Source organism: Globicephala melas, chromosome 12, assembly GCF_963455315.2.
Source record: "Globicephala melas chromosome 12, mGloMel1.2, whole genome shotgun sequence".
Lineage (NCBI taxonomy): Eukaryota > Metazoa > Chordata > Mammalia > Artiodactyla > Delphinidae > Globicephala > Globicephala melas.
In genome coordinates, this window is record NC_083325.1 from 26,035,194 (window position 1) to 26,045,268 (window position 10,075).

Here is a 10,075-nt window from a genome sequence, read left to right on the forward strand (position 1 = left end):
AATGATAATAATTCAAAGCCTGAGCCACATTGGAAGTTACTTGAGCCAAATTAAATGGAGTGCCCTACAATTTCCTAATATCCCTTCCAGAGAACATCCCTTCCAGGCTTAAAAAGGCTATGTCCATATACCCTGAGAAAACCATAATTCAAAAAGAGTCATGTACCACAATGTTCATTGCAGCTCTATTTACAATAGCCAGGACATGGAAGCAACCTAAGTGTCCATCGACAGATGGATGGATAAAGAAGATGTGGCACATATATACAATGGAATGTTACTCAACCATAAAAAGAAATGAAATTGAGTTATTAGTAGTGAGGTGGATGGACTAGAGACTGTCATACAGAGTGAAGTAAGTCAGAAAGAGAAAAACAAATACAGTATGCTAACACATATATATGGAATCTAAAAAAAAAAAAAAATGGTTCTGAAGAACCTAAGGGCAGGATAGGAATAAAGACGCAGATGTAGAGAATGGACTTGAGGACACGGGGAGGGGGAAGGGTAAGCTGGGACAAAGTGAGAGAGTGGCATGGACATATATACACTACCAAATGTAAAATAGATAGCTAGTGGGAAGCAGCCGCATAGCACGGGGAGATCAGCTCGGTGCTTTGTGTCCACCTAGAGGGGTGAGATAGGGAGGGTGGCAGGGAGACGCAAGAGGGAGGGGATATGGGGATATATGTATATGTATAGCTGATTCAATTTGTTATACAGCAGAAACTAACACACCATTGTAAAGCAAGTATACTCCAATAAAGATGTTAAAAAAAAAAAGGCCATGTCCTCAGAGCAGGAGCAAATTCTCCCCATGCACACATACCATGATTTCTATATCATTTATTTCCAATCTGATGGACTTGGGAAGCATCAGGTAGACTTTCCATACATTTTGTATCTGTTCTTCAGGAAGACAGCGCATCTCCAGATATAAGCAAAATGTTAAGCATGAACTTCTGAAGGCACCTACCACCTGCCTGGCTTACCAGACCCCCTCAGAGTTCTGTGCTGTACAAAATGATGACACTGCTTTAAAGTGTCTAGAACTGGGTGAGAGGAGGGCGAGCAAGCAGGCCAGCGACCGACTGGCCGGCGGGGCAGGGTTGTGGAGAATAACGTGATGCAGCCTCGACCACCAGAAGGGGCCCAGGATTGATGTGCTGTTCTAGAGAAGGAACTGGAAGCAATCAAAGCTTGAGTCGGGAGATGGAAGAAGAAGCTGAGAGGCTAAAGGGGCTGCAGAATGAAGTACAGAAGCAAATGAATATGAGTCCACCTCCAGCAATGCAGGCCCACTGATCATGTCCATTGAGGAGAAGATGGAGGCCGATGCCCACTCCACCTACGTTGGCAAAGTGGACTGTGGTGCAGCAGCGGAAGAGCTGGAAGCACACTTTCATGGCTGTGGTTCAGTCAACCACGTTACCATACTCTGTGACAAATTTAGTGGCCATCCCAAAGAGTTTGCTTATATAGAGTTCTCAGACAGTCAGTGAGGGCTTCCCTGGCCTTAGATGACTCCCTATTTAGAGGAAGACAAATCAAGGTGATCCCAAAGCGAACCAACAGACCAGGCATGAGCACAGCAGACCAGGGTTTCCCACAAGTCCGATTCCGAGCCCGGACCCCCGACTACAACAGTTCCCCCTCTCAATTCTACAGTGGTTTTAACAGCAGGCCCTGGGGTCACGTCTACAGGGGCTGGGCTAAAGAGACATCATGGTATTCCCCTTACTTAAAAAAAGTGTGTATTAGGAGTGGGGGTGGGGAAGAGGAAAGAAGGGGACAAAAGAATTTAAAAAAAAAAAGAAAAACAGGAAAAAAGAAGTTTCTAGAATTCCAGCCCCACCCCCACCTCAGCACATTTGCTCTGGGGTATAATTCTAATGCCACAGCAGGTTTTTTTCTGCTTCACTGTGTCACTTTCCACTTGTCTTCCACAAGACACTGATAATTCCTCTATCCCCTTAAAATCTTTTTTCTCCTTTTTGCCTTTCCTCTTGTATTATTTCTTCCAACTTTTCATATATGTTAGAGTGGGTAGAACTAGTGTGCTTTCTTTCATCTTATGTAGCAAGCAGACTGTTATGTACCTGTTATGATGATCACCTCAAGGAAGAGAACACAATTTAAAGATTTAAAGATGATTGTAACAGTCCTGACTCCATGGTTCCGGGAGTTGTGGTTTTCCTTGAAAAACTACCACAGAAAATTGTCTCATTTCCATTCCTGGTTTAAAAGGGTACATGCAGAAAATCTGCTAATATGTCTGCTTGTCTCTTCTTCTTACCCATATGCTAACTTATTTAATCTCCATGGCAGACGACAAAGTGTCACCCCTCTGTTCTGCAGTACCCTTCACTCAAAGAGTTGCCACCCCCAGAATTTTGACCCTTCTTTTTGTCCTGTGATGGGCTGAGTTGATATCAAGGGCCCTGTCCCCACCCACCTCCTTGTACCAAAGCTTTCCTCTCCCTGATCTCTCCTCCTCCTCTCTCTTCCCAGGTGACTTTGACCACCTTCTTTTTAAGCCCTCTCTGGACTTTCCAGGGACATTCCCCAATCAGCCCACTCTAACCCCAGTTGTGCAACACAAGCAAAATTTATCACTCTCAAAATGAGACCTGAATTTTCACAGTGTCCCACAGAAGTCTCTGTTTTAAGGCTCTGTTTTTAAGGATTTCAGTTCTTGAAACTCCACATTTATCATTGAGTAATATATTAGCCCCCTCTAAGGTGAACACCTACTTCGTCTCTGAACTTGTCTCTGCATTGATAACCCTTTGTGTATGTCCCTAATCAGGGAAAAACAGTAGTACCTTGGGGCACTGGTGATTCAGGCAGAAAGTCCCTCTCTCCCCAGGGCCAGGGTGAAATGGCTCAGCCATCCCTGACACCCCCAGAGGAACTTGGGGAAGCCTCAATTGGGACTAATCCTCCAAACACGCCAAAGACTAAAGATAAACCAGCGTTTATGTATGTCTTTGTTTCAGAAAAGAGAATGGGTGCTATTGGCCAAAGGGGAGCCCCTGAGCCAAGGACACAGCCTGAGAGAGCCCGCCAGCACCTTCTACGTGATCCTGCCATCTCGCTCTCCCACTCTGCTGGTGAAGGCAGTGGCCACTCGGGAACTGATGCTGCCCAGCCCTTTCCCCCTGCTACCTGAGGACATGCCTGATGACAGCCGTAAGACTGTGGAGGCAAGTGAGCCCAGATCTCATGGAATAGATAGAGGGGAGAAAAGAGAAGAGAGTTGAAGAAAGGGATGAGGGAAAGGAGTGAGCCCCTGAAGGAAAGGACGGGAGCAGAGGCAGAAGTGGTTCCAAGGGTGTGGTAAGAGGAGCAGAGAAGAAAGCAAGGAACTGACGCCAGACAGAAGGAAGTAAGCAAGCATCTGTGTGACGGTGTATTCTCATGGGTCTTTCTCTGCAATATGTGTATACATGTGTGTGTACCTGTGTTTGTGTGCATCTATTTCTGAGAAAAAGAGGGAAAGGCAGCCAATGTAGGCACCGAGAATAGGAAGAGCTTTAAAATAAGACTCTGATGAGAAGGAGGGAACAGTTCTGAAGGCCATTTTCTCCTCCCCCTCCTCTCTTCTTGGATCTGGATTCTGGATTTCCTCTGTCAGCCTCCCCAGGCGGGGGAGGGGGTCCTCTGGGTACAGAGAACTGGAACCACATCGTTGCTGCTAGGTTGCTGACTTATGTGCAGAGAGGACAGAGCCTGGGATTGTACTCTTGGCTTGGCAGCCACGGGGATGCAGAGAGGTGGGCACAAGTGGCCATGGCTCACTCAGTGTCTCACTTCAGGGCCAGTGGTTCCTGGCACAGGATGTTGTGGCCGGAAAACCTGACTGCTCAGGAATGCTCTGCTGGCATGTCCTCTGGTTATACTCACCTCAAAGGCCTCCGAGAACTCAGTGTACTTGCTTTGCAGACTGTGAGCACCCCAGCCGGGACACACCCTCCCTCACAGCTTCGCACACTGGATCCCTTGTAACCTTCATAGCGCTCTGGCCCCTCTCAGAATCCTGTGACATTGTTCTCAGGGCCAGAGTGTTCAGTGTCCCTAACCACTCAGTTGCTGCTACTTCTTGTACCCTTGCCTGACACTTACCTCACAAGCACTCAGACCTGGGGCAGAACACCCAGCAGGACACGCATCTATTTCACATCCTTCAGTGAAGCCCTGGGTCATCATACCTCCTCCAGCTTCTCACACTCAGGTCTCTGCCTGACATCTTGGGTTCTGTGACCTCAAGACCCCCAGGTGAGGCTCCTCCTCTCTCTTCCTCAGAGCATGCTGGATGACCTGGAGCTAGAACCCACCTACAACCCCTTGCAGGTTTGGAGCCACCTGTACTCACACCTGAGCAGCACCTTTGCCAAGCCTCAGGGCCCGCTCCACCCAAGGTGGGAGAGCCGGGCTCTGAGAAAGGTACTTCCCTCCCTCCCCTTTATGCCCAGAATCCCAGAGAGTCCTCTTCCCCTGTGCCCAACTCCCCCCCATCCAAGGGAGTATCCTCCCTGGATCCCCTCTGGCAGAAAGAGGGCATACAGGGGAGGAAGAAAAAGAGCAGCCTTTTGCCCTAAACAAAGAAAATTGCAACCCCTACCCGGTAAGGGGGCTTTTTTTTTTTTTTTTTTGCTTGGGCATTTACATATGTTTAGGTATCTTAATTGCAGTGTTTGTGATAAATCATTAGTCATTTAACAGACCATTGTCCCACTAAGCAAACTGGCGGCACTGGAAGTACAACCACAAGCCTCTGTTGAAAGAAAAGGCTTAAGGGAAGGTGGGAAAAGAAATGCCTAAGGGAAGGGGAATTAGCATTTACTGAGCAGCAGTCATTTGCCAGGTTCTGTGACATGTGTTCTCACATATATTTTTCTCATTTAATCCTCACAGCATCCCCGCAAGGTAAGTGTTATGCTTATTTTACAGATGAGTAAAGGGAGGCTGATCAAGGTTAGTAGCTTAGAAACAGGGCTCTAGTGACAGGGGTTGAGAGAGAAGAGTAATTGAAGGGGGGATTTATCTTTTTATTTTTTAAGATTTATCTTATTATTTATTTATTTTTGGCTGTGTTGGGTCTTAGTTGTGGCATGCGGGATCTTCACTGAGGCACGTGGGATCTTTCATTGTGGCGGACGGGCTTCTCTCTAGTTGTGGCATGTGGGTTTTCTCTCTCTAGTTGTGGCGCATGGGCTCCAGAGAACGTGGGCTCTGTAGTTTGCAGCACACAGGCTCTCTGGTTGAGGCGTGCAAGCTCAGTAATTGTGGCACGCGGGCTTAGTTGCCCTGCGGCATGTGGGATCTTAGTTCCCTGACCAGGGATCAAACCCATCCCCTGCATTGTAAGGCAGATTCTTTACCACTGGACCACCAGGGAAGTCCCAAGGGGTGTTTATTTTTATGAAATCCATGTTCTATAGTATTTGGGCTTCCTTTTGTGCCCTTATTAATCTTTTCCTTGTTTCTCAATAACAGAGCCTATAGGAAAACCCCCGCTTTGTCTTACCTGAAGTTACAAGAGAAAGATGTTTCCAAACTACAGTCAGTCTAGAGGTGGGAACAGAACCGACCATAAGTTAGCTGGTGGACAAGCAAACAGAGGAGGACACTTAGCCAGGAGACAGGCACTGTGGAGGCTGGAGCCTAGGGGACTCCACTGCCCTGGGCCTCGAGGCTGTCACTCACAGGACACATGAAGGAGTTAGGACAGAAGGCCCGGCAGGGAATTGGACAGATCGGGAACGGTCTGGTCTTCACAGGAAGCTCTTCTTGCTTTCTTTGCAGGCTGGGCCACTGCAAACAAATCGAGTTCGAGCCACAGTGGCCCCTTTGCCTATGACTCCAGCCCCTGGCAGAGCCCCCAAGATGCCAGCAGCCAGCAAAGCTTCCTCGGATGTCTTCTTCCAGCCTTCCATGGAGGAGGAGGAGGAGGAGGAGGCAGACGAGGAGTATCCCTCAGGGCCCTAAGTCACCAGCACCACAGCCCAGCTGCCCTGTGCAAGCACATCCATGCCAAGGCTCACACAATGGCTTTTTGTGGGCAGACTTGCCTCCTATCCACCTGAGCCTCTGTGAGCTCCGGGTGGCTGGGAAACACAGCCTTCCCCTCCGCAGTCCTCAGTGCTGCCACTGCCCCACTCTTCAGGCTAGGAAGAGACGCACCGACCCTTTTCCTTCGCCAAGCAGGGACTCATTTTTCTTTTGGATCATTTGATACTGTTAACACAAATGAAGATTAAATAACCAGTAAGTCTCCACCATTGTTAGGAGCATTCCCAGGCCTGATTTTCTCCTTGTAGCTGTGTAAGTAGGTGGGTGAAGTCAGGTCACCATCAGGAAACTGAACCTCAGGAGACAAGGATGAGGTTTTCAGAGCTCATGAAAAGCAAGTAGGATTGAAATTGAAATCGAAACCACATTCCAAAGCCCATGCCCCTCCCACTACACCCACCACAGTGCAATTCCCTTCAGCCTCCAAACAGATAAGTGGTTGATGCTTGGTACCTACACGCAAAGTGTGCGCAGGCGCGTGAGTGTGCTTTTGTGTGTGTGTGTGTGTGTCGGTGTGTGAGACAAGGGGGAGGGAAGGCATCCTAGAGCTGAGAACAGGGGAGAGGGTGGTGTGAAAAAGACCTATTCCCTTCCTATTCCCCTCTCCTCATACCTGCCCATCAGCTTTCTCCATCCACAGGATAACTACCATTTATACAATGCTTACTCTGCACTTGAAATCGTATTAAGTACTTGAGAAATTTAACTCCTTTCATAAAAACCCTGTGAGGTTGTATGTGTAATTAAGCTTTCCCATTTTGCACAGGGGCAGTGGGGGAAACTGAGCGTTACAGATGTTACACACAGGGTCACAGAGATAGGGTCAGGCCCAGGTGGGCCTGACTGGACCACCCAGGCTCTGAACGACCACACTGCTTGACCCCCCTGCCCGAGGCCCTTTCCTCCTTCAGTGGCCCCCAACACCTTCCTGGTTCTCCTGATTCCCTCCACATCTACCCAGCACAGCCTGCCACTCTGTCCCCTCTGTGACTATTCACACACATAGACCTCTTAAACCCAAACTGACTTTAATGAGGATAAAACTTTAAAAAAATATCTCTCTCTGGCAAAGAACAATGCCGGGGTAAAGATCAAGACACAGCCCAGTGTCTCCCTATAGCCTCCATACAGGCCCCTCAAACTGTACCTACTCTGACCAAACACCCCTTTCTTTAGTACTGCTCCAGCAGCTATCCCTTCCTTTGGTGGGGATGACTTAGAGGTGCTGGCCTCCCCCAGATCCAGCCCCTGAGCCCCTGCCAACTGTCCCACTGCCATGACTTCTTGGGACACATCATCCTTCCCTTGACTCCCCTTGTACCCTGGTCTCTACACACAGACCCCTCTGGTTCCTGCTGGTTCTAACAGGTTTCTTTGATCCCCAGTGCCACCTCCCCATGGTCCTCCTATCAGCAACCCCAGCCTTGCCCTTCTCATGTGGAGCCCTCTGACTTGGCCCCAGTCCTGTCAGTCCCTGCTCCAGAGAGCCCACAGTTCCAGCTACCTGAGGCCCCACTCTTCTGGACCTGGCTGTACAGGGCAGTGTCTGAGCTATGGCCTTTGCTGCCACTGCCAGCTGCAGCACCGGATTCAGAGAAGGCCAGGCCCTGGGGCTTGGGAGCTGGGAAGGGCTTTGTGCTCCGCGGGGGTGGCACGGCGTAGTCATCAGTAGCAGGGTTGTAGGGGAGCTCATAGCCCTCCTCCTTCACCCGAGCCTGACACCACCAGGCATCCTTGGGCTCCTGAGGCAGATCATAAAGGCCCCGGAGAGCAGCTGGGGCCAGGCCCTCAGGTTCATCATAGATGGGGTCTTCTTTGGGGTCTGTCAACTTGGCCTTTATCAGCTGCTGCTGCAGATGCTCACACAAGTCCCAATAGAGAGGTTTCTTTAACTGCAACCCCTCCCCTGCCTGAGCAGGGGTGCTGTCCAGGGGGTCTGAGTATAGGGAATCTTGGGAAGGGCCTGGAAGAATGCGCAGGGAGTCTAAGGGTTCAGCATACAGGGCTGGAGGGCTGCCTGCGAGCTCCTGGGGGCCCCGCGGGGGAGCCAACTTCCCTTCTGCCACTTCTCCTTCATGGGAATCAGCTCTGAGAACATCCTGCCCCTGGCTGGCCTTTCCCTGGGTCTTCTGTCGGTGGATAGCAGTCTCAACTGCCTGAAAGATGTCATTTCCCTGCGCTGTCTGGAAGGTGAAGGTTCCAGGGCCAGAGGGGCAGCGGCGGCCAGCCTCAAAAGAGAACATGACCTGAAGAGGGTGTGGAGGGAAACACATAATCAGGAGCCATCAGAGGAGGTGAGTCACAGGGCTGGAACTAGTCAGGGGACCTACAAAGAAGAGACCACCTGGGAAGGGAGGTGGGGTCATGGGCTAGGCAAGAAAGCCCGGTCCTGCCCCACCCCTCCCACAGCTGCCCAACCCAGGGAGCCAGTCCTGCACCGCACCTTGTCTCGGCCATAGCGACGCAACAGAGTGTAAGGCCAGGAAAGGAGTGGCTCCTGTATCTGAGTCTGGGCCCCCACGCCCAGGAGAGTCAGCCTCTCAGCCTCCACTCTCAGCATATAGGAGCCATGCAGGCCACAACGCTCAGCGGCTTCAGTCCTTTGCACGGTTACCCAGAACTGGGATCCTGGAAGGAATACACAGTTAGACTGGCACCTGGCCAGGACTGGGGTGGGGGGAGGGAGCAGGTTGTCCAAGCATACACGTGAAAGCCAGCTCTCAGGAGCATTCTACTTCCCCTTGTAGGACACCCTTTCTTTCCATGCCATCCCTGCTGGGGCTTTTCAGGCATCTACCTTCCCAGGCGGGGCTATACAGTGAATTCTCCAGCATCTCCAGGGCAGAAAGCTTGGGTGGGTTCTCGGCAGGCGCCAGTGCCCAGCTGCCTTTCTGGGGTAAAGAGAAAGAGTATGAAGGAGACTGTGATTCCCTCACCGCGGTTCCCAGGGTCTGAGTCAGCCCAGTTCCTCTGCCGCTGTAACTGCTCCCACCCCGCATGGACTCTTGGGCCCAGTGCAGCTCGCCCCAGCCCCTCACCGGAAAGGCGTTTCGGCACAGCGTTTGCACCCAGGCGGCGCTGGACGGCGCGTCGGCCGCCAGCAGGTGGGAACGCTGTGCGGTGTCCAGGCGGAAAGCTGCGGCGCCAGGCTCAGGGGGGCTCTCCACGGCCACGGGGGCCACGCTCACACACTCAGCCAGACGGATCACCTTGCAGTCCAGGCGGCGCGTGCTCCCTCGGCCCCCTCCAGAGCTCGACCCCTTGTGGTCAAAGAACTCGAGCCGCGCGACACCGTGGGGGCTGGCCGGGTAAAGCACCGCCCAGGTCTTCCTCCACCTCTGGGGAAAGATCGGAGAGACACTGGGGAGGGAGAGCAGGCAAACACCGGCGGCCCGGGCCCCGACAGGGAGGGAGGGACCTGCGCGGGCCAATTTCAGGTCTGAGGCTTCCCGACGGCAGGCGAAGTTTCCCAAGGAGGATGCCGCTCCGCCTCCCCCAGGGCCAGAGAGGCGAAGCCGGAGGCAGGCAGACGCTTCTTCCGAATGTGTGCAAAGCAATTTAGCCGGAAATTCATAAGGCTCTCCGGCTCCGGGCGCCGCGCTCCAACCCGCTGCCGGTCCCCTCCCTCCATCTAGGCTCAGCTGCCCACCCCTAGCTCTGATGGGGTTCGGCAACCCCTACCCACACTACCTTGGTACCGAAACGCTGGCTCTGCAAAAACAGCGGCCCTTCCATCACGGCCCCGTCCATGGCCCCGTCCATGGCCCCCGGCGGTTCCTTCCGCCCTTCCTGGCCCTGTGGGCCGGAGGCGGGGCGAGGCGGGGAGGAGGGCGGGGCGGGGCTCGCGCAGGAGGCGTTCCCGCCCCCACAACCTCCCCGGACCGCGAAAGGGGAGGAAAGAGACAAGCCAGAAGGAAGGGGAGGGGGTACCCAGATAAGCTGGCTGGTGCACCACGTCCGGCCCACCCCCCCCCCCGAACCCTGGGTCGCGCACAAGTGG

General features: G+C 52.3%; 1 protein-coding gene and 1 pseudogene across 1 annotated transcript; one reads left to right on the plus strand and one right to left on the minus strand.

The window, feature by feature from the left end:
• The first annotated feature begins 1,171 nt into the window (after positions 1-1,171).
• LOC115864164 (polyadenylate-binding protein 2-like) lies at positions 1,172-5,991 on the plus strand (annotated as a pseudogene).
• Positions 5,992-7,086: 1,095 nt separating this feature from the next.
• Positions 7,087-9,941, minus strand: DOK1 (docking protein 1). The gene is made up of 5 exons (XM_030877668.2): positions 9,766-9,941; positions 9,114-9,413; positions 8,873-8,966; positions 8,519-8,703; positions 7,087-8,321 (listed from the first exon to the last, which is right to left on the minus strand). The coding sequence occupies exons 1-5, from the start codon at positions 9,835-9,837 to the stop codon at positions 7,509-7,511; spliced, it is 1,464 nt and encodes a 487-aa protein (XP_030733528.1). The 5' UTR covers positions 9,838-9,941; the 3' UTR covers positions 7,087-7,508.
• Positions 9,942-10,075: the final 134 nt, after the last annotated feature.